Source organism: Lepisosteus oculatus, chromosome 25 (genome assembly GCF_040954835.1).
Source record: "Lepisosteus oculatus isolate fLepOcu1 chromosome 25, fLepOcu1.hap2, whole genome shotgun sequence".
Classification (NCBI taxonomy): domain Eukaryota; kingdom Metazoa; phylum Chordata; class Actinopteri; order Semionotiformes; family Lepisosteidae; genus Lepisosteus; species Lepisosteus oculatus.
Genome location: NC_090720.1, coordinates 13,360,810 through 13,385,975, shown reverse-complemented (window position 1 = coordinate 13,385,975; position 25,166 = coordinate 13,360,810). Strand labels below are relative to the sequence as shown.

General features: G+C 40.9%; 1 protein-coding gene across 8 annotated transcripts; it reads right to left on the bottom strand.

Annotated features, from left to right (window-relative positions):
* Positions 1-448: 448 nt before the first annotated feature.
* On the bottom strand, positions 449-24,655 carry LOC107075499 (up-regulator of cell proliferation). 8 transcript variants are annotated; one of them, XR_011183619.1, is made up of 5 exons: positions 24,331-24,655; positions 18,605-18,721; positions 10,549-10,659; positions 957-7,189; positions 449-577 (listed from the first exon to the last, which is right to left on the bottom strand). XR_011183619.1 is itself a non-coding variant. In XM_069183806.1 (4 exons), the coding sequence occupies exons 3-4, from the start codon at positions 10,568-10,570 to the stop codon at positions 2,451-2,453; spliced, it is 4,761 nt and encodes a 1,586-aa protein (XP_069039907.1). In that variant the 5' UTR covers positions 10,571-10,659; positions 18,605-18,721; positions 24,331-24,655; the 3' UTR covers positions 449-2,450. The 8 variants fall into 8 exon arrangements, 5 of the variants coding, with proteins under 5 accessions (XP_069039907.1, XP_069039910.1, XP_069039908.1 ...); XR_011183621.1 differs by having other exon boundaries at positions 7,136-7,189; XR_011183620.1 differs by lacking the exon at positions 957-7,189 and having other exon boundaries at positions 24,331-24,653.
* Positions 24,656-25,166: the final 511 nt, after the last annotated feature.

The window sequence follows — 25,166 nt, the reverse complement described above, 5'->3', positions numbered from 1 at the left end:
TGAACAGGACAAAATAAATTCTAGAAAATTCTGAAAAGCAATTCTAAATTGAAAGGAAATTATGTCTATTAGTTTATTGGTGAAAATGTTTTTATCAGTGACTACTTTTAACCCCCCAAAAAGATAATCTCATAATCTAATCTCTGTCATCAGAGATTTCCTCATAATATCTGCCAAAGTTTTTGAACAGAGTCTGAAACAAAGGATAGGAAGGGGATAATGGATAATGGGTTCTCCTTCTCCCCTGGTACTCTAGCTCATAATCCATGACATCACTTCCCAAAAAGTTACAAATTCCTCAATTTGTCTGTCCTCAGTCAAGTGGATTTCTATGCCAAATGCCTCAATAAAAATTCCTAAATGCATTTTCTTCTTGCTTCTTGTTATTTCCAATAAAATAAAATGTGAAAAAACAGAAAGAAATAAAGATCAGCTTGCGCAAATATGGTTGTGTTTAATCATTTATTGGCTCAAGTCAATCCAAATCATGTGCAGTAATCCATGTGGAACTGGCAGACAATCCACTGTTTTAGGAATAAGACTAATTGAACCATAGCTGTCTTCACCTTGAGTGAATCTATAGAAAAAATAAAATATATGCATATTGATTAGGTAATTCATGCCAATCTTTAAATATTTAAAGATTTTTATATAGTTCAATTATACAGTTATTAGTACATACTTATATTCATATTTTGGCAAGCTATAGGTTGAAAAGCCTTAGAACTGACAATTAGAAACAACACAAAAATCAGCTAATCATTATTAATTGCATCATAAATTGCCCAATGAATGGGTATATCACATTCGAAAGATAAATTCTTTTGATAAAAATTAAATTATTGGAATTCTTTGTGAGCTTAGATTTGTGCATTATATCATTCTAATAATGTGTGATGTTATTCAAGGTGAAGTACAGCTCTGAAAAAAACATTGATGAATATATATATACATACCATCAGCATCTCCAATTAACAACCACGTTTTTTGTAAATAAATGAAAACTTGTATTAATTCAGTATTGAATGTGGTCAGTAAAGCTGTCACTGTAAATTCAGAACAATTTTATAGTTATTTAGTGAATCAAAAGTCCCTGAGCCCAGCGATAGATTCTGGTCACTCTGTTGAGGGTAAGTAGACCTCCACTGAGTCTGTGGAGTGGGCAGGTATCTAGGATAAGCTGCATAGTTTGCTAAATCCCACAAGAAGACAGACATCGATTCCTCGTCTATAGAGGCTGGCAGGACACAGACCCTGGCCAGTCCTGAAGCAACTCAGAGTGTCCTGGGAAGAGAAGGTCAGGGGGATGTTGGATAGGGCCTGTGACTGTTAGGTCCAGGGATTCCCATTCTTGAGCCCAGGTGGACTTTGTATTAAATATGTCCCCATGTAGGGGCAAGTGAGCAGCATTTCGGAACTTTGTGAGCATTTCCTGGGTGATTGCAAGTCATCAGATGTGTGGTGGGAGTCAGGGGAGTGGGGTGGAGTGTAGGGCTCCAGTGATGTTGCTCATGATAGAACTCAGCTGGATGCCTATTGATGATCTTGACCAGACAGTGAGGGCAGTATTCTGCTGCTAAGAAAGACAGTGCCCAGGATGAGGTCTGGAGGGTGGCAGTGGCAGCGCCCCATATTTCACCAAGTTCAGAGATCAGATTGTTCATTGTTTTCACCTTGGCTGGTGCTGCTGTTTCAGATTGCTCATCTGAATGTTGAGCTTTGTTGTAGTTTGTGCGCTGTAGAGGTGGAATAGACTGGATTCTGTTTTTGTGGGGCTTGGTTTGAGTCGCCATGTATTGAAGTACTAAGTTGTGTTAGGCCCTCATTTAGGATCTGGTCTGAGGCGTCAAAACAGGGGGGTTGTGTTGCCAGACAGATGTCATCAGCATTTATAAACTTTCAGGATTTGGTTTTTGGGAGGTCAATTATGTGCAGATTGAGCAGGGTAGGAACCGATACCAATCCTTGGGGGAGTCTGTGTGTCTGGGAAATCAGGTCTTTTACAGAAAATTGGGGTCTTTTACAGATTTAGGTGTGGCAATGACCCTAGCTCTCCATCATATCTTTGGGATGGTGCTTTAGTTCATGACCGGTGTGTAGAACTGGGTCAACCAGACACGAGCTCGGGGCCCCAGGTGTCCTGTAAAGTCTGGCATGATGTTGTTGCAATCTGCTTCCTCGCCGCACTTCAAGGGTCCATTATCAGACCCACCCAAGATGTGAAACTATGACTTTCCAATGATGTGTCCAAAACCCTGAAATGATATTCTTATATGTTTATTTACTTATATTTAATGGCAAATGAAAATTGTTAAACATCATGAGAAGAAGTGGAATTTTAATTGACATTACCAGAAGAAATTGAAAACAGAAATCCTATATACTTTAGATGCAGAGTGATGATCGTCAGTGGCTCACAGAAGGCACAAAGAACAAGAACTTCAGTCCAGTTATTTGATGTTAAAAGATGTCTTTAAACTATCCAGGGCTTTTTGCTGGGTAATACTTCTCCAGTCTGGTGGGAAATCAGCTGGAACCACATTATACCACTCTGCAAATAACTCATTGTATTGCACCAACACATACTTCCAGTAGTCTGAGGCTTCTATGCTGATATCTGGGGGAATATTCCAGTCTGGGTAAACAGCCTTGTAATCTTTAAATGGGTGAGGTTTCTCTTGTGTGTCAATGTTCTCAAATGTGTGTTCACTGCATATCTCAGATGTGCAAATTGTCTCCACCAGTTTGTTATTAAAGACATATTTACTGTAGCCAAGGCCTTGAGGTCGATGTACCAAGGCATAGTGTTCTCTGTGATCTCTTCCCCCAGCCTCACAGGGAACCTTACAGAAGGGGCACTGTTCCCCACAGCCAAACACCCTTTTAAACAGTTCATCCTGGGGTCTCACAGGGAGGTTCACCAGGGTCCCTTTAATATCTGATATTTCAGAGAATTCTGCTTGTAGCCTTGCCTTCAATTCCTTCACAGAAGCTAAGAGAGACTGTGCAAAGAGATCGCACTTGGTTGGGGTGTGAAGCTGTAATCTTCTTATGGCATCCAGTGGAATGACTATGTCTGTGCCCAGGGCCCTGCACACACGCTGAAGAAACTCTGCAGGGTTTTCACTGTAGTTTGATGGAAGATGGTTTCTTGCCATTTCTATAGCCCTTTCAACCTTTGCCATTATGTTCTCAAGGCATTTTACTTTCAAACCAACAACAGAAGCTTCTTTTGAAAAATGTTCCATGATGTGATTAAATATCCAGTCCTTGACATAAGTCTCATATGTTAGAATATAAGAAACATAATCATGAAAGTTATTCTTCTCCAACAGCTCTTTCAGAATGGTGAACTGAAAGAAGTACCGTGAACTGTAATGCACAGACTGGCTGCTGGCTAAGATCTCATCCACAAGTTCAATCCCCAGAGCCTTCCTGATGGACTCTACCACTGCAGGTCTGAGGCACAGATCAGTGAAGTCTTGAGCTGTCTTTTGATCCTGATCCTTCTTGTTGTACAGGTCCTGGAAATCTGAACAGTACTGAGCTTTGAACTTCTCAAGGTGTCTGCGAGGATCTTTTTCTCTGAGGAAGTTCTCATGCATCTGATGGAAGGCCTGGGCAGCAAAGCCACAAATGCAGAGTTTTAGGTCTACCTCAAACTTGGAGTTCGTTGGAAGATGTGTGTTTTTTTTCAAGAATTCATCAATATTTTGTAACAACTCTTGGATGTATATCTCATTGAAATCCATCAGTTTGTGTGTTTTTTCTAAAACAAATTGCTTGCAGTCCTTAAAGATAGCGTCTGCAACTTTTTGTACTTGTGCTTTTTTATCATTTTTAAGAAACACTTTCCGAATTTTTTCCCTCTTTTTTAAATGTCTGCCACGAGCTTCAAAATTTTTGTGTCCATATTCTACTAAATTTTCAATCTTGTTCAGTTCCTCATTAACTGAACTTCCACGTCTGTCTAAATTGTGTCTCAGCTGGTGAAGCACAATTGAATGAATATCTTTTCGTTCCAGACCTCGAAAATTCAGCTTAGATACTGTGTCATTCCACATCTTTTCAAACTCTTCTTTGAGCTGCTGGTTGCTCAGAGGTATATTTCTGTTCTTGCAATGCTCCAACAACTGTAATACCTTCTGTTCAACCAGGGCTGTATGCTCATGATGAATCTCTTTCACCTTTGTCATTTCCTTTGAAAGCTCAACAGCATTTTCCAACTTGTTGTTCAAAGAATGCTCTACTTCTTTTCGAAGACATTTGATGCTGTTTAAAAAGTCAGCCTTGTACTTCTCTACCAGAGGGATGTGTCTTTCTTTTCTTCCGTAATATTTCTTTAGTTTATCCATCATCATCTTTTCTTCAGATGTCAGTTCTGAAGATGCCTCCATTTTCAAATGTCTCAGCAATACTTCCAAACTGCTAATCTCATCAGAACTTCCATCCAACTGAAAGTTAGAAATATGATCCTCTGCATTGGCCAACCAAGAGTACATATGCTTTCGAAAAGACCATTCCCAGTTTGAAAATTCAATACACAGGTTGTTATAAGCATCTGCCACCAGTGTGTTTCTGAAGCTGAAAATGAAATTCTCATATTTCACAGCTTTCCACAAGCTACTCATCCACAGCAGGAACTCTGGTATCTGGGAGGGAGGTTTCTCATCTTTGCAGCTTTTTAGAACTCCAAACAGGTTCTGTTTGAACTCATACACAGCTTCACTGTACCCTGTGTTGACTGGTGCCATTGGGGGGGTGCCATGCCAGAGCCCTGGGATGTACCAGTTATTCTTATCAGCATCATAATCCAACACATCAGTGAATTTTTTTACTGTAGGCTGCTTCTCCATAGCAGCTGCTATCTGTGTCATCTCATTCAGCAGTTCAAGGAGTTGCTTCCTTTCTGTGATGTTCTTCTTGTGTGCTGACACTCCAGGCACATTCTGGTGCACGAATTGGCACTTGGGCTTTTTGCCTACCTCTGACATCCTGAGGAAGGCATGTACCACAATCTGCAGGATGTCCTTCATTTCAGTAGAGTTCTCCATGGCAATGTTAATAATGGTGACATCACTGAGGCCTGTCACCAGTGTGGCCAGTTCATTGTCGTGCTCATGGCTGTCTTCCAGCTGAGCCAGCTCTGGGGACTTCAGGCCCTCTGTGTCGATCAACAGTACGAAATCACAACCCAGCTCCTCTTTTAGCTCCTCTTTTACTCTGAGGAACAGCATAAAGGCACCCCTGGTGCACCTGCCACTGCTGACAGAGAAGTTGGCCCCAAACATGGTGTTCAATAACGTGGATTTGCCCGTACTCTGGACCCCAAGCACAGCTACCACTAAAAGCCGGCTACATTCACCAACCTTCTTGTGGAGCTGCATCAGAACATCACTCACCCATCTCACTGGGATGTTGGATGCATCTCCATCCACAAGCTCCAGTGGGAAGCCATCTAGAAGGAGGTCAGCAGCCAGACTAGGGAGATGGAGTACTTGTGGAGATTTAGTTTCTGAGCCACAAAGGGAAGCCTCATAGATCTGGCCCATCTCCCTCATGTAATGCTCAATCCCCAGAGAGCTGTCAAGGAGTTGTTGGTCCAACTCTGCAATGGCTTTCCTGTCTTGGGCTGCACTGTTGCACTGCTCATTGTATCTGTGGCGCAGGACAGAAATGCGTTTGCGCGAAGTCATATCCAGCTTAATCCTCAGCCACTTCAGAAAGAAGATTCTCTCTGTTCTGTCTGGGGCTGACACAGCATCAATGAAGCTCCACATTGGTCTTGTCACTTTGTACTTGCTCTGGTCTTCTCTAATGCGCTGTTTCTCATCCTTTAACTGAGATTTATACTCCTCCAATCTCTGGTCTCCCGAGTTCTTGAGTCTGCACTCCTCTTTCTCCAGTTTTGCCAGTCTCCTCCATAGCTCACCTTGAAGAGGCAAATATTTTGCCTTGTACTCTGTTATAACACGCACCCCAATCCCTTTGATGATTTCTTCAGCTCTTGTTTTTGCAATGCTGCATGATACACTATCATGAACTTCATCAAGTGAGATGCCCAAGTCCTGTGCTTTAGCTGATATGCTTTGCAAATTAAATCTTTTGCAGTTACTTTGCATGACTCTTTTAATGGCTGCACTTAGCATATTAGCAAACTTGGCTTCATTCACTCTTTGTGTTTTAATTAACATATTTTTTGGTTCTAATTTAAGTGCTTTCACTATATTTGTTATTGCATCAGAATCCATCTTCTTCTTCACTCCTTCAGAATTAATCACCAGAAACAGCTCAGTTGAGATAGTATTTAAAGATGCCATGAAATTGTACTCCGCCTCCTGCATTCTGTCCAAAAAAACAAAAACAGCTGATGATGTTTGCATAAGAAAGGTGAACTGTGTTTGAAAGCTACAGATATCACCTCGCAAGTTGGTGATGGCCACAGGACCTGGGAAGATGTCAAGGTTTTTGTTCCCACAAGGGAGGTACCAGAAGATCTCCACCAAGCCACTGGAGACTGTCCTGGGAATGTCCCCACACTCCATGCCCCTGTGCATGAAGAAGTTGTGGAACTGCTGAGGATTGCTGAACACTTGATTGAGAACCTGCGACTTGGAGAAACTGCAGTCTCTCAGCCTGACGAAAGAGATGAGAGGCATCTCAGCATGGACAATGTTGTCTTCTTCAAACCCCCTAGTTTCAGCCAAATAATGGGGTCTCCACTCCTTCAGGATATCCTGTAGGGCCCACAGCATTAAGGTACACTGGTTACCATGACCTTTAGGCAACAGGAGAGGCAAAGCAAACTGACACATGGACATCTTCAGCATCATCTCCTGACGGAAGAAGCTGTCTGCACAGAGGAAGAGAGCTGTGATGACGTCCAGAGGATTCACAAGATTTTCATCAGCACTCTCTTCATTGTAGAGGTTGACAATGCTCTTCATGCTCTCAAAATTCTCCACTATCTTCTGTATGTCTGCTTCCTCATTGTTGAATGAAATACATCTTGCATCTGCATTGATCATCATTAACCTCTTCAGAAAGAGCCATGGCAGAGTCCTGAGTGAAGGCATTTGTTCATCGGTTATGCTTTCTCGGCTGATCTCCAACATAGAACTGAGAGTCAGCTTGCCTGGATAGAGTTGTTCCAGTCCCAACTTGCACAACAGTTCCTCCAGACAATCCACTACAATTTGAAGAAGAGAATAATAAATCCACATTCATATTCACCAAGTCTCACACTATAAATACCATTTGAAGTTACCCAGTGCAAACTCTAAACAGATGGATGTAATGTTTTTTTAGAAACAATGAACACCTAACAGACATAAACTGCACATCTTTTCCAGCAAGGGGCTTTTATACAGTATTTGTATTTCTCTAAATTTCAGCTTGCCATTTAAAAGCTTTTTTACATTCTCAGAGCTTATCAAGTGTGCTGTCTACAAATGCTATATATACAGTTTATTATTTGCTTTTATTGTGTCATCATACATCCAAACAGTTGTACATGTTACTAAAGGTTCAAGTGAGGAACTGTGTCAGTGCAGCACACACGCAGAAGACCTTAACATTGTTTCCTTTCTTTCCACTGTTCAGTGTAGAATTAACCTTAATTAATTTCCGAGGAACAAATATAAAATTTAGGCTTAAAAAGATTTAGTCTTTACGTTTAGTTCCATTACTTGCTGTGGTTGATTATTCCTACTTTTCGTTCTCACCCAGTTTTATTGTGGCCTCTTCCACATTTGCCTGGGTCGGGGTTTCCTCTACACACTAATATTCCTGTACAAGGTATACAGTACTTGAGGGTGGGGTGCCTTAAAGGGGATCTTTAAAATAGGCTTGGCCAGGAATACTGGCCAGCTGTAAAGTAAAAACAAACTTTGCTTTTTTTTAACACTGCAGGAATCATAATATAAAATAGAAACCAAAAGAAAAGTGAAATTAACTTTTTTGGGCTACTGACAGACTTCCTCATTACCTCCCAAAAAACAACCTGGCAGCTAAGCTGTATACTGGCTGGTGGTGTGGTGGCTTTGTGGCTGGAAGGTTGCTGGTTCAGGTCCAGCAGCTGGCAGAGGAATCATACTCTGTTGGGCCCCTGAGCAAAACCCTTAACCCCAACTGCTCAAGGTGTGCCATAGAAATGGCTGACCCTGCACTCTGACCCCAAGCTTCTCTCCCTGTCTGTGTGTCTCATGGAGAGTAATATGATATATAATAATATGAAAAAATGCCTAATACAAGAAATTGTATTTGGCCAATAAAGTGATCTTATCTTATCTACAAACTATAGATGTGTCTTTCAGCTCTCATTAAGACAAGATGGATTTCCTTGTCTGAACTACATTTCCCGGAGTGCTGACCTCAGTCACCGGATCCGTTACTGGAAGACAGCTGGTGAGGATATACTGTAGTTTAAAGAACAGGAAGGAGATACTTCCAGAGTTGGTCTATCTGCTGCCTGGGTACAAAGGGTAGATTCTCTGCTTGAAAATTCATGAGAGGGTGTATTAAGTGACAAACCTTGAAACTTTGGAGTCTGTAAGTTGTGGGAACTTTGGAAGAGTTTTATGATAGTCCTAGAGAGAGTATTGTGTTTAAGAATAGTTTAAGAAGCCAGTATACAGCTTAGCTGCCTGATTGTTTTTTGGGAGGTAATGAGGAAGTCGGTCAGTAGATCGAAAAAATAATTTTGGCTTTTGGTTTCTATTTTATATTATGATTCCTGCTGTGTAAATAAAAAAGCAAAGTTTGTTTTTACCTTACAGATGTGTTTGTTTGTATTCCTGGCCATGCCTATTTTAAAGATCCCCTTTAAAGCACCTTTTTTAGCCTAAATTTTATATTTGTTCCTCAAAAATTAAATGCCTCACAAATTAGATTACAGTACTAAAGTACTGCTCTGTCACTAAATTCAGTCTGAAGCCACAGAAGAAGCTGATACAGAGCAAACATATCACTTAGAACTGTTACAAATTCATGGTTATCAGGGGGATGACAATCTTTTAGGATGATAATTTATATTTTATTTAGACTTGACCTAAGTGAAGGCATTATACTGATTATCATTTGACATCAACATAGTTCATCAGAAGAAGACATCTACTGTGAAAGTCACAAGCTAGCAGCATGTGTGGTTCTTGACGGGAGTGTTACAAGCTGCAGTGCGTTCTCTGCATCAGGTTGCAGATGTTGTCTTGTAGGAACTACAGGACCTTGTGTTTCTGATGGAGTGGAACTGGCATTGTGAAAACAATCACAAAACAGACTAATGATATATTGATGAAATGATAATGATATATTTTTTATAAAGCATACTTTCATCATTAGAGTGATATGTTTCTTTTGATCCAAAGTATACTATAGAAAAAATATTTTTGTAATCATTTTCCACAGTAACATTCAATGCAGAAAATGAACAGTTTGCGAAAGTGTTTCAAATATGTGTGTCCAAAACATATATGAAAATATGTTTATACTGTTTTTAAAACTGTTATTTTAGACATTTCAATATCTATTTCTCAACAAATTTTATAGTCGTAGGTAGCTGTGTCAGCATGCATAGGCTACAAAGAAACAAGTAAAAGTTTATTTTATTCTGTAGAAGAGAAGAAAGGAAACACAACGTTTTGGCTGAGGAGGCTTCTTCAGGTGTCAGAGGAAGAAGTGTCACACTTGGAAACATTGTGTTTCTTTTCTTCTTTTTTCAGCATGAAATAAACCTTTACCTGTTCCTAAATTCCTAAATAAAGGTCTTTGTATATAAAGTCTTGTAAAAGTATTCAATCCCTACTCAACCCCTTCTTTGATAAATTATCAATAATGCTTAGATGTGTTTAATGGAATATTTTAATTGGAACTTGGAAGTTAAAACTGAACACTTTTATGAGCGAGATGTTAAATATTAGATTTTAAATTAACAGCGTTAAAAATAAAAGAACTTCAATATTATTTGCATAAGTATGCATAACATTTTGAAATATATTAATATATAATATATTAATATACAAATATATTAATTTAAGTTTTTATCAAAAACATTAGTTTTTGTGTTTTGCAGTTTTTGTTAACATTTTGATCAAACATATTTATTTGAGATTGAGAGATTGTATATACATCCTTTATCATTCAAGACAAAGGGACATCTTTGGAAGGGAGTAAATTATTTTGCAAGGCACTCTATAATGTGGGCAGCTCAGCATGCTGGCATGATTCGATTCCTGGGGTGCTATCTGTGTGGAGTTTTATGTTCTTCCAAAGATTGTGTGGGTTTCATCCAGTGCTCCAGTTTCCTTCCACTGTCAAAGGCATACATTAATTGGCTGGTATGAGTGTGTGTTTATCTGTGTGTGTGCTGCAACAGGGTCATAAATCTATTACATAACCTCTGGGTTAGACTCTGGTGTCCCTGTACTGATAAAGCAGTTATTAAATGGATAGAAGGATGGATGAGTCTACAAAGTTTTTTTTCTGTTGTGTATGGGAAGAATAACCTGACAACCTTTCAACAGCAAAACCTTCATTTCCAAGAATTCTCACCTTTTGTGTGTGCAGCTGCCATGATGAAGAGATTTGGAAGAATCCTTGGCGTCAGCTGGCAACAATGACTTTGGAGCTTTCTTCAGTGTCTTCGTCTGAGAAAAAGTCTATCTGAAAAACATAAGTCAAATCATCTCTTCTCATTTTTAACTTATCTTTCTTATTTAGTCACTAGTAGCTTAATGTTGTCGAGGTTTTGCAAAGACATCAAGACTGTCAATAAAAGATATTTGTTCTTTGAAATCTAACATCCTTCTTGTAGTGTGATGACCAAAACTGAACACAATATTCTAGATGAGGTCTTACCAGTACTTCCACACTTTGTCTTGACAAATAGAAATGGAAACAGAAAAATCCACATACAGTAGTTAATCCAGTCTCTTTTGTTAGTAGCTTCCAGATCAATCCCCATGAGATATGTGTCATGCCCACCCTCCACCCTCACTGGAGTGCTGTGGAGTACTGCTGGCCACACCTCTTCCATCTGTCACTCAGTGCCAGTTGCTATGGATATGCACTTAGACAGGAAGCTTGCTTCACCTGTGGGTAATCACCCCCATCTCCTGGTGATGCAAGCTATTCTATTTAGGGTCTGACCTGGCAGTGCATATCACTCTGTTAATGGTTTTGGCTTTGTTTCCCAATCACATGATACAGTCTTCTGTGTTTATTCAGTTTCAATCCTGTCAACCTTAGGTTTGGACTTTTCTTGTGCTTCACTACCATGTCTTCCTGGATCTGTCCTCTTTGCTAGAACATGACTTGAATGGTGTTTTATCTGATCACCATTGCCTGCTCTTACAATAGGTTCATCTTATGACCCACAGACTCCAGCTGAGTTCCACCTTAAGCAGTGGACATTATAATATTTATATTGTATGTTTTCCATACCAGTATGAATTTATCTTATTAATGTTAAATGTCATTTAGCACGATGATTTTCTGTGCTTGACACTCCACCTTTGTTTTTCCTCTGCTAATTTAAATGGTTTTCTACCTATAGTATGTCAGCACCTACATCAGGCTTAGATCTGAATCTAAGGAGCCTAAATCAGACATGAAACCTCTGATTTACCAAAACAATCACTTCTAGAGAATGGTAAATTGTGAGGCTTTTATGAAGCTTAAGCAGACATGTAAAGTAAAAATGGCAAGACTTTTCATTAGTGCCTACTGAAGTATTTGTAGCATATGTCACTTGCACAGACTGGTTTACTGTTTTTACGAGGTTTGACTGCTCTCACACAGAATGAACCCAACAGTGTGACAAGAGAAACTTCATTCTGGTTGCCATGTAAACTAAAGGATTTGCTCGAGATCTCAATTGTCACTTTACAACAGTGGACCAATGCAGCACCTGTAGTACTGTAGTGTCATTGAAAATATACCTATCAAGGAAGACAATATTTTCAATATTGATATAAAGACCTTACTCAGGTGAGAGCTCTCTCGTGGCTTCCTTTATAGGTATATTTTCCATGACAATTTTGGCGATGAGGATGGGATCACAAACCTGAGTGCGGACGGCTGCAATTTTAGCAAATTGGACGAATCTCGGGGGATAAACTGCTTAGAGAGTGTCTGGAGAATTCACGGCAGTCTGAGGTCAGTAAGTGATCCTTTTAACAAATCTTTTTTTCCAAACCATAGAGGTGATCTCATTATAAGCCTGGGGCTTGAGTAAATGGGTGGTCAAAAAGTAAAAAGATGGTTGAGAGTGTTTCCTGCAGTTTTGTTGCAGAGGGATAGGAGGCCGACAAAGGTGTTCTCACGTGAGTTTGATGAGTCCGGCACTCATGAAAAGAACTTATCTTAACGCAGACGTGTGGTTAGTGCCCTGCGGGGTAGTTAATGTGATTAGGTTTTAAGTAAGGCTTTCAAGTAATTGGGGAGATGGGAAATGAAAATTCAAAGACAAAAACGGGACCGAGTGGTCCAGCGAAATACATGTACGATAAGTTTGGGGAAGTAGGAATAAAGTGTCTTCCATTATGGAGTAAGTTAGGTTTTCCAGAAAATGGTAGTTTTAGCACCAGACAGGTACAACAACTAGAAGAACAGTTTAAAGAAAAGGAGAAAAAGGGAAACAAGAAAGTCGACTGGAAGGGTTTTGAGCTGTGGAAAACTGAGGCGCAGGTTAGAGACAGACAAATTAAACTGGGCAACAGTGGAAAAAAGACAGAAACACCCATGAACATAGTGGGGAGAGAATATGGGTTAGTATATTGTCAACCTTTTACTGACGATATGTCAGGATGGATAAGTGAACGATGGCCCCGTGATGGTAGTTTTCAGCCATAGGCCATACGATTAATACACGAAATGACAGATCCGCCTAACCCAGAGGGAGATCCAGTGTGGAATTATGAGTATATGCAAAAATGTGTAAGTGTGTGGGATGACTGTGCTAGACGACATAGACCACCATGGGGTGAGAAGCCTGAACAGATGATGTTGAGTACTACTAAAGCATACCCCGAATTGGATTGTACTGCAGTAGCTACTGCTCCTGTGATTGACCCCCCCCGCCACCTCCACCATACGGGGGAGATAATAGGCGACGTAATGGGGGAAAGGGTGATCCTGGCAGGGTGCTCTCTCCACCCAACACCAGAGGAGGGGTACAGTATGGTGGGGGTCGCTCCACGGACCCCTCCACCATTCCACTTCCCCACTCGTCTTCAGATGAGGATGAGAGGGTGCCTCACACGCCAACGAGTGAATGTCCTAATCCCCACACTGGTGATGATGAGGAACCTACCATCCTCATTTTCTGCCCATGGAAACTGACTGAGATGGCACCAGTCATTAGGGAACTACAAAACCCCAAAACCAATGGGCGCAGTATACGACAGCCCTGATAGCACAGTGTAGACCCACGAGCGGAGAGCAAGAGACTATTTTTCAAAAGACTTTAAAGCTTGATTAAGGCGATGTGCGAGATGCCTTTAGCCCCGATTACCCATACAGCGGTGATGCTGACAGTGGCTACCAGAACCAGCTCAATGGCATATGTCGCAGAATAGAGGCAAGATATCCGGGGAAAGTGGATTGGGTGGTGCTGCTGCAAATTAAGCCGAAACCCGGGGAAACCTGCAATGACTTTTTGGAGAGACTGACTCCTCTTTTCAGTAATCTTAGTGGCCTGCCTGAACCCCTAGCAGGAGGGGAAGGGTCAGTTTATGAAACCCAACTCACTAACCTTTTTGTAGAGAGACTGCTTCCCAAAATAGGCGGCATGGTAAAAACTACCTGTCTCGGTTGGGACACCGCCCGATTAACAGAAGTATGTCGTCATGCTTATCACACTGAATGACAGCTCACAGACAAAAGAGTGCGAAAAGCCCGAAAGGACAGTCATCAATTTTACCAACTGCAAATGGCTCAACTGCAGTTTTACCAGGGTAACCACAGTAGAGGCCAATGGCGAGGGCTGCGCGGCCGTGAAGGACGAAGAGGAAGAGGCAGAGGCCCGAGAGGGGACTCCCAGGCTTGCTTCAAGTGCGGGCGAGTGGGACACTGGGCTCATGACTGCCCCGAACAAGATGCAGCTGAAGGAAAAAACGACGATGACAACTGGGATCCACCCCCTCCAGCCGGGGTAACCGTGAGCTCACCCTGGCAGAGGGAGCAAAAGGACAGACTTTCATCGCAAGCTGAGGTAGGCCCTAAGGGCACAGAGACTTTTATCTTACCTGCCCTCTCCCCTCCGTCCCAGTTACCCAAGGTTGCTTTACACATAAATGGAGACCCTTATGAATTTTTAGTACATACCGGAGTCACACACTCATTGCTCAGGGACAATATCCATAGGTTCAAACCTTCCTCAAAGTCCATTTTAACAGTAGGAGTAACGGGACATCCCACAAAGTCTTATTTTACTACACCCCTAACAGTGGAATGCCAGCAGAATGTATTTGGGCCTGGTAACCACTCGTTCCTCCTTTCTAAAGAGTGCCCTGTTAATTTGTTTTACTCCGCAAAATGGGCCTCAGCATCGTCTGTTCAGAACAGGGGCTTGAGCTAACCCGCAATGAAGACTGCTTGCCACGCACCACAGTCCCTGACTACTTCTACAGTTGGGACTTAGTGCAGGATGATGAACAAACACCACAACTCCTTTTACAGGATGTTAAAATACTGTGGTCAGGCCTTGGTGATTTTCAAGATGTGAGTAATTTACATCGTACTGCGGAGGCTAGCTTTGGAGGTCCAGCTGAAGAATTTGAGACGGCATGGTTCCGTGTCGGACAGTGTAGTGATAGGCTAACAGGCAATGGGTATTTAATCTCGACAGACTTTGCAGCACTAGCTATTGCCTTAACAGAAAACACTTTATCGAGCAGGAACGCACCCTCATGTTTCCCTTGCTAAAGCATCAGGATTTCGCTGGCAAGACGTAGGCATCTTTGTCAAATGGTGTGTTGAAAGCTGCCTGGGCCTGGGCATTGATTTAAAACAGCATTTTTCGTACCACCCCCAAAGTGGTGGAGTGGTGGAACGAGTTAATGGGACCATAAAGAATAAACTAACCAAAATGATGTCCGAAACAGGAATGAACTGGGTGATGTGCCTCCCATTGGTGCTAATGTATTTAAGGGCCAGGCCACATTCCACTACGGGGCTCTCACCACACGAGGTTCTTACTGGATGTTACATGAGAATAGGGCTCCCAGGAATGAAGGGAGAGGCCACGGACATCATCCGGTTAGACGAATGTTTGGTAGCATATTGCCGGAAAATGTCTAAACTTGTTAGTGATATTCATAAACAGGTTAAAGCTGCGCTGTCTGCACCTGGCCAGGATTACTGCCATCCCCTCCAGACAGGAGACTGGATTCTGGTGAAAGACTTCAAAAGGAAGAAGTGGTGTTCACCCAGGTGGAGGGGACCTTATCAAGTGTTGCTGACTACTGCTTCCGCCATGAAGGTCGCTGAGAGGGTGCCTTGGATCCACTCATCCCACTGTAAAAAGCTCACGAGAAAACTAGGAGGAATGCAGAAGTGATATCTCCACGGATGGGACTCACCTGTTTGGGACTGCTGTGGACAGCTCTTTTTATGTGGAAGCCTGTCACCACTCCGAAAGAAGAAAAAACTAAACGCAAAGTCCCTTCATGTGCAGACTGGCTGAATGAGACTGCTAATGATGGGGATATGAATAATTTGTGGTATAAATATATGAATCATACTGTTAAATCAAAGAAATTGAATGTATCTTGTTACATATGCACAATAATGCCTCATTCTACAGCCTCACCCACATGACTTGTTCCCCGACCGGTTGTTAGTCTCATCTCTGAATGTCTAGTGGCAGGATGAATGAAAGTCTAGTGGCAGGATTTCCAAAGCCAAACCCTAAACATTTTCCTACCTTCACCATAATGTCTTTAAATTACTCCAAGGGGCGTTCATATTTAAAAGGCCAGAAGATAAAGAGATCTACTACAGTAGCATTGGACTTCGTCTCACTCAGCGATTCAGCAGGGAATTTCACTATTCACTCCAATGTTGGTGGCGACCGATCAGAATGTCCTCCCTTATGGGATTACCTAAAAAATCATATTACCTGAACTGATTCTCCCGTTGAAATTGTAGTCCACCTGTCCTCAATGATTTCTCACCCTTATTGCTACAAAAACAAAGGCCATGGCCCCTCATTAGGAAGAACAGGAGGCTGTAACACCACGGTTACGAACCATACTTTATCTGACGGCACTCTGGTTTTAATGGATTGGTATTGGCAATGCAGTGCGAATGGTTATGAAAGCCTTCCTTCCCAGTGGAGAGGAGTGTTTGCTCTAGTCACTCTCCATCACCCCATTCTCATGGTCCCAGTAAACTCTCACTTATTAAATTCAGAGAAGCCCCTTCAGAGGAATCCAAGGGTCAAACGCACTCTCAGTTGGGCTGACAGATATGGCCCGGATATGTCTGATATACCAAATGACTATAGACTATTTACTACAGCTGAAATGAAATACTAAGTTTCTTCAGGACTAAGTATTCAGTCTATAGCTAATGCCCACTGGTTACAAATCACTCGCTATGAAATATACTCTTTTATTAATATCACGCTGGAAGGGTTAGACGCAATCAAACAAGAATTAAGAGGAGTCCGACTAATGGAGCTTCAGAATAGATTCGTGTTAGACCTCCAAAATGCAGCCTGTGGAGAAGTCTGTGGATTAATAGGAGACTCCTGTTGTACATATGTTCCTGCTAATGATGATGATCATGGGAACCTTACTCTTGCTATCCACCACCTGAAAGCACTTAAAGACAAGGGAAACAGAGAAAGAGGAATTAAAGATACCCCTGCTTTCTTCTCCTGGTTAGAGTCACTGTTTGGGCCATGGAGAATGTTTTTCTTTAAGTTGCTGGCACCGGTTATAGTGGCTGCATTATTGCATTCCTGTTATTATGTTGCTGTATGACATGTATTATTCCAATGCTTCGCAATATGGTAATAAGTATGTTTACGCATCAGTATATTCTGTTAAGAACACAAGAATCCGAAGAATGGGAACCTCCTGGGGATCCATATAAAGGATCTAACTTTTAAACATTTTAAGAATAAAAAGGAGGGAATTGAAAAGGGAATCTAATAGGTAAATTGATTCTTAAAATGTAAGGAGTCTTTGAAAATATATAAGCAGGGTGTAACTGCTGTGCTACGTGCAGATTGTCATAAGACAGTTGTTTCTCACAACAGAATATACTGTCTACATTACCAAATTATCAGAATGCAACTGCTAATCTTTGCAAAATATGTACTGGCGCTTCCTCTTTTGTCTTTATGTTGTAATCCTTCTTGTCCTAAGGAAAGGGGAAGTTTTAGATGGGGAATAAGTGCTGTATTTTTCCACTGCATTACATGGCTTCAGATCATGCCAGCATGGATACGTTTTGCACTGACCCGTTCACATAAGCATCAGATTGTCCAACATCATCTCCATCCAGTCTCTCAAAATGAGACGCTCTCCACCTCTTTGCTGCCTTTATATCCCACCCATGAATACCACCAGCAGGAATTGACAGAAAAGAGCAGAGATTATCACACATACTGTATGTTAAAGCAGCTAAATCATTTTATAACAAATTAGATCAAGCAGAGATTAGATCCAAATACAGCGTACGTGACATAGCAAGGGGTACAGACAGCAGTAACTATTTCAAGCTCTGTAGTGAGTAGGCACAAGAAAATCAAAGGAGGTTCAGTTAGGACTGAAAAAAAAACTCTCCTTCACACAAAAAGATGAGGGCACAGTTTTCTTAATGTCTCAGTGTTTAAAGCCCAAACTCTGACATCCTTTAACAAGATATAAAATTCAAATTAATTTAAAATGCCGAATTACCAAATGAGCAAAATGGGACAAAAATCCTCCCTTCAGTTGCAACTGTACTTTTGTTCATATTAAAGTGTGAGGAGCCCTTAACTCCTCTCCCAAACGTAATTTGCAGACGTTTACCTTTGCCTCAGGTTCTATTGGTTTGTTTACTTACATTGTATATCTCCATGAAACAAAATGTAAAAGCGAAAAAGTGCTCATTGGAAATAAGTGTAAATTGCTATATATAAATGCTATTACATTAGTATATATGTAGAAAATGTGTAGCATGTTTCTTTATATTTCTCTTCTGTTGAGGTCCAGGTGTTTAATAATCCAATAATCTATAGCTTCCAAGATGTCTGGCTTGGAAAGGTGAAAGCAAACATTCTGAATTCATTCCATGTAAGGTTCATTTTCTGTTGAAAGTATTTCATATATTTAGTTTTATATTTACTCAGCTGATGTTCTTATTCAAAGCAACTTGCCTTTGCTCCTATTTGTAGAGCTAGGAATTTTATTGGAACAATTCAGGTCAATTACCTACTTCAATTAAAACAGAGAATTAAAACAGCTGTGTTTCACATGGGATTCAAATTCACAACTCTACAGTTGCAATTGCAGAGCCCTAACCAAGAACCTAGTCCTACCTCAAACTGAATCAATATATTACACAGGATTTCTTAATAGTAATGTTTTCTTTTAAAGTTGACTAAAAAGCTTACCTTTAATATGTGAATTCTCAGCATTATCCTTGAATGTGGACACTCCCTGAATGCTTCTGCTCATGTGAGTGTGCAGGTGCAGTCTCTCTCTTGAATGATTATTAACTGTGGTGTTATCTTGAGGAAAAAAAGCATTATTTCCTCATTCCCTTCATGATTATTCACGTTAACCGATTCCAAAATACACACCTACAGAAAAGAAATTGCTTTTCTAAGAAGGGTGTTTATCAGTTAAACTCAGTTTGTATGGGATTATAATAAAGTAGATCCTAATCTCGTACACTTTCCCTTCCCTGAACACACAAGTCTCATACACAGGATTTTCCACTGTGCATCTCTCTCGTAGTTCTCCCACCACCCCTCTACACCCCTGGCTTAATCCTCACACTTCAGAGGTGGGGTCAGGGCAGTCTAATTATAGCAAGTAACAATAAAACCGAAGTATTATTCAAAGTACCAGTACAAAACCTTCTGTTTATATAGCACTTTTCAGCCGCTTCTGATGTAGCTCATTACCATGGTCATGGGGAGAGGTCACGGTGTTCAGACAGTCTCCCAGGCTTTGACCACTCTTAATGCTCAGTTTTAGGTTTCCTTCCTTGGGGGGGGGGTTCTAGCTGGCATCTGGAATCCATATCAGTTATTCCCCTTTCCTGGAATGCCTTGTGTCACAAGAAGTCCAGTCCTTGTGCAGAAAAGAATCAGTTAACCCTTTCTTCACCTCTTATATCTTTCGTCACATTAAATGTAGTAGAAGATTATATATCTTAAAAGTAGGAAAGTTAAAATGATTCAGGTGTTCCCAGGTCATGATGTTGTCATGTGTGGGACTAATTGATCACTTTGGTATTCCAGTAACCAGCTCCCTTTCAGACTGACTGATAAGAATTTCTTAAAGACTGAAGATAAGAGTTGATAAGAATTCTAATTACAGCCTGATAAGCTGAGATCCATTTTTCATCTCAGTGAAAATATCCAGATTTTCTTTAAACATTATTACAAGTTCACATTTCCAAAAACAACTTGGAATTGAATCCCATTAATTCACAGTACTATCCACAAAAGAAATTATATTCTTTCCTATGCAAAGCCATTCATAGTTGTCACATACCCCATGGAGTCTATTTGCCAATGGAGTATATTTTTGTGGAGGGACAAGCATGCAGATAAGTTGCAGTTTTGCAATCATGATCTTATAAAACTGAATTGCGTTAATTCATGCTTGTTATTGTTTCTGAGAACCCCAGTATATCATAAGATCACTTTATTGGTCATGTACAGTTCTTGTATTAGGGATTAATCTTTTCGCAAAAGGACAGACTTTCATCGCAAGCTGAGGTAGGCCCTAAGGGCACAGAGACTTTTATCTTACCTGCCCTCTCCCCTCTGTCCCAGTTACCCAATGTTGCTTTACACATAAATGGAGACCCTTATGAATTTTTAGTAGATACTGGAGTCACACACTCGTTGCTCAGGGACAATATCCATAGGTTCAAACCTTCCTCAAAGTCCATTTTAACAGTAGGAGTAACGGGACATCCGACAAAGTCTTATTTTACTACACCCCTAACAGTGGAATGCCAGCAGAATGTATTTGGGCCTGGTAACCACTCGTTCCTCCTTTCTAAAAAATGCCCTGTTAATTTGTGTGGCTGAGATTTACTCCGCAAAATGGGCCTCAGCATCGTCTGTTCAGAACAGGGGCTTGAGCTAACCCGCAATGAAGACTGCTTGCCACGCACCACAGTCCCTGACTACTTCTACAGTTGGGACTTAGTGCAGGATGATGAACAAACACCACAACTCCTTTTACAGGATGTTAAAATACTGTGGTCAGGCCTTGGTGATTTTCAAGATGTGAGTAATTTTACATCGTACTGCGGAGGCTAGCTTTGGACGTCCAGCTGAAGAATTTGAGACGGCGTGGTTCCGTGTCGGACAGTGTAGTGATAGGCTAACAGGCAATGGGTATTTAATCTCGACAGACTTTGCAGCACTAGCTATTGCCTTAACAGAAAACACTTTATCGAGCAGGAATGCACCCTCATGTTTCCCTTGCTAAAGCATCAGGATTTCGCTGGCAAGACGTAGGCGTCTTTGTCAAACGGTGTGTTGAAAGCTGCCTGGGCCTGGGCATTGATTTAAAACAGCATTTTTCGTACCACCTCCAAAGTGGTAGAGTGGTGGAACGAGTTAATGGGACCATAAAGAATAAACTAACCAAAATGATGTCCGAAACAGGAATGAACTGGGTGATGTGCCTCCCATTGGTGCTAATGTATTTAAAGGCCAGGCCACATTCCACTACGGGGCTCTCACCACACGAGGTTCTTACTGGATGTTACATGAGAATAGGGCTCCCAGGAATGAAGGGAGAGGCCACAGACATCATCCGGTTAGACGAATGTTTGGTAGCATATTGCCGGAAAATGTCTAAACTTGTTAGTGATATTCATAAACAGGTTAAAGCTGCGCTGTCTGCACCTGGCCAGGATTACTGCCATCCCCTCCAGACAGGAGACTGGATTCTGGTGAAAGACTTCAAAAGGAAGAAGTGGTGTTCACCCAGGTGGAGGGGACCTTATCAAGTGTTGCTGACTACTGCTACCGCCATGAAGGTCGCTGAGAGGGTGCCTTGGATCCACACATCCCACTGTAAAAAGGTCACGAGCAAACTAGGAGGAATGCAGAAGTGATATCTCCACAAGGACGGATGGGACTCACCTGTTTGGGACTGCTGTGCACAGCTCTTTTTATGTGGAAGCCTGTCACCACTCCGAAAGAAGAAAAAACTAAACGCAAAGTCCCTTCGTGTGCAGACTGGCTGAATGAGACTGATAATGATGGGGATATGAATAATTTGTGGTATAAATATATGAATCATACTGTTAAATCAAAGAAATTGAATGTATCTTGTTACATATGCACAATAATGCCTCATTCTACAGCCTAACCCACATGACTTGTTCCCCGACCGGTTGTTAGTCTCATCTCTGAATGTCTAGTGGCAGGATTTCCAAAGTCAAACCCTAAACATTTTCCTACCTTCACCATAACGTCTTTAAATTACTCCAAGGGGCGTTCATATTTAAAAGGCCAGAAGATAAAGAGATCTACTACAGTAGCATTGGACTTCGTCTCACCCAGCGATTCAGCAGGGAATTTCGCTATTCACTCCAATGTTGGTGGCGACCGATCAGAATGTCCTCCCTTATGGGATTACCTAAAAACTCATATTACCTGAACTGATTCTCCCGTTGAAATAGTAGTCCACCTGTCCTCAATGATTTCTCACCCTTATTGCTACAAAAACAAAGGCCGTGGCCCCTCAATAGGAAGAACAGGAGGCTGTAACACCACGGTTACGAACCATACTTTATCTGACGGCACTCTGGTTTTAATGGATTGGTATTGGCAATGCGGTGCGAACGGTTATGAAAGCCTTCCTTCCCAGTGGAGAGGAGTGTGTGCTCTAGTTACTCTCCATCACCCCATTCTCTTGGTCCCAGTAAACTCTCACTTATTAAATTCAGAGAAGCCCCTTCAGAGGAATCCAAGGGTCAAACGCACTCTCAGTTGGGCTGACAGATATGGCCCGGATATGTCTGATATACCAAATGACTATAGACTATTTGCTGCAGCTGAAATGAAATACTTAGTTTCTTCAGGACTAAGTATTCAGTCTATAGCTAATGCCCACTGGTTACAAATCACTCGCTATGAAATGTACTCTTTTATTAATATCACGCTGGAAGGCTTAGACGCAATCAAACAAGAATTAAGAGGAGTCCGACTAATGGAGCTTCAGAATAGATTCGTGTTAGACCTCCAAAATGCAGCCTCTGGAGAAGTCTGTGCACTAATAGGAGACTCATGTTGTACATATGCTCCTGCTAATGATGATGATCATGGGAACCTTACTCTTGCTATCCACCACCTGAAAGCACTTAAAGACAAGGGAAACAGAGAAAGAGGAATTAAAGATACCCCTGCTTTCTTCTCCTGGTTAGAGTCACTGTTTGGGCCATGGAGAATGTTTTTCTTTAAGTTGCTGGCACCGGTTATAGTGGCTGCAATACTTGCATTCCTGTTATTATGTTGCTGTATGACATGTATTATTCCAATGCTTCGCAATATGGTAATAAGTATGTTTACGCATCAGTATATTCTGTTAAGAACACAAGAATCCAAAGAATGGGAACCTCCTTGGGATCCATATAAAGGATCTAACTTTTAAACATTTTAAGAATAAAAAGGAGGGAATTGAAATGGGAATCTAATAGGTAAATTGATTCTTAAAATGTAAGGAGTCTTTGAAAATATATAAGCAGGGTGTAACTGCTGTGCTACGTGCAGATTGTCATAAGACAGTTGTTTCTCACAACAGAATGTACTGTCTAGATTACCAAATTAGCCGAATGCAACTGCTAATCTTTGCAAAATATGTACTGGCGCTTCCTCTTTTGTCTTTATGTTGTAATCCTTCTTGTCCTAAGGAAAGGGGAAGTTTTAGATGGGGAATAAGTGCTGTATTTTTCCACTGCATTACATGGCTTCAGATCATGCCAGCATGGATACATTTTGCACTGACCCGTTCACATAAGCATCAGATTGTCCAACATCATCTCCATCCAGTCTCTCAAAATGAGATGCTCTCCACCTCTTTGCTGCCTTTATATCCCACCCATGAATACCACCAGCAGGAATTGACAGAAAAGAGCAGAGATTATCACACATACTGTATGTTAAAGCAGCTAAATCATTTTAAAACAAATGAGATCAAGCAGAGATTAGATCCAAATACAGCGTACGTGACATAGCAAGGGGTACAGACAGCAGTAACTATTTCAAGCTCTGTAGTGAGTAGGCACAAGAAAATCAAAGGAGGTTCAGTTAGGACTGAAAAAAAACTCTCCTTCACACAAAAGATGAGGGTACAGTTTTCTTAATGTCTCAGTGTTTAAAGCCCAAACTCTGACATCCTTTAACAAGATATAAAATTCAAATTAATTTAAAATGCCGAATTACCAAATGAGCAAAATGGGACAAAAATCCTCCCTTCAGTTGCAACTGTACTTTTGTTCATATTAAAGTGTGAGGAGCCCTTAACTCCTCTCCCAAACGTAATTTGCAGACGTTTACCTTTGCCTCAGGTTCTATTGGTTTGTTTACTTAAATTGTATATCTCCATAAAACAAAATGTAAAAGCCAATAAGTGCTCATTGGAAATAAGTGTAAATTGCTATATATAAATGCTATTACGTGAGTATATATGTAGAAAATGTGTAGCATGTTTCTTTATATTTCTCTTCTGTTGAGGTCCAGGTGTTTAATAATCCAATAATCTATAGCTTCCAAGATGTCTGGCTTGGAAAGGTGAAAGCAAACATTCTAAATTCATTCCATGTTAGGTTCATTTTCTGTTGAAAGTATTTCATATATTTAGTTTTATATTTACTCAGCTGATGTTCTTATTCAAAGCAACTTGCCTTTGCTCCTATTTGTAGAGCTAGGAATTTTATTGGAACAATTCAGGTCAATTACCTACTTCAATTAAAACAGTGAATTAAAACAGCTGTGTTTCACATGGGATTCAAATTCACAACTCTACAGTTGCAATTGCAGAGCCCTAACCAAGAACCTAGTCCTACCTCAAACTGAATCAATATATTACACAGGATTTCTTAATAGTAATGTTTTCTTTTAAAGTTGACTAAAAAGCTTACCTTTAATATGTGAATTCTCCGCACTATCCTTGAATGTGGACACTCCCTGAATGCTTCTGCTCATGTGAGTGTGCAGATGCAGTCTCTCTCTTGAATGATTATTAACTGTGGTGTTATCTTGAGAAAAAAAGCATTATTTCCTCATTCCCTTCATGATTATTCATGTTAACCGATTCCAAAATACACACCTACAGAAAAGAAATTGCTTTTCTAAGAAGGGTGTTTATCAGCTAAACTCAGTTTGTATGGGATTATAATAAAGTAGATCCTAATCTTGTACACTTTCCCTTCCCTGAACACACAAGTCTCATACACAGGATTTTCCACTGTGCATCTCTCTCGTAGTTCTCCCACCACCCCCTCTACACCCCTGGCTTAATCCTCACACTTCAGAGGTGGGGTCAGGGCAGTCTAATTATAGCAAGTAACAATAAGTATTGTTCAAAGTACCGGTACAAAACTTCCTGTTTATATAGCACTTTTCAGCCACTTCTGATGTAGCTCATTACCATGGTCATGGGGAGAGGTCACGGTGTTCAGACAGTCTCCCAGGCTTTGACCACTCTTAATGCTCAGTTCTAGGTTTCCTTCCTTGTGGGGGGGAGGTTCTAGCTGGCATCTGGAATCCATATCAGTTATTCCCCTTTCCTGGAATGCCTTGTGTCACAAGAAGTCCAGTCCTTGTGCAGAAAAGAATCAGTTAACCCTTTCTTCACCTCTTATATCTTTCGTCACATGAAATGTAGTAGAAGATTATATATCTTAAAAGTAGGAAAGTTAAAATGATTCAGGTGTTCCCAGGTCATAATGTTGTCATGTGTGGGACTAATTGATCA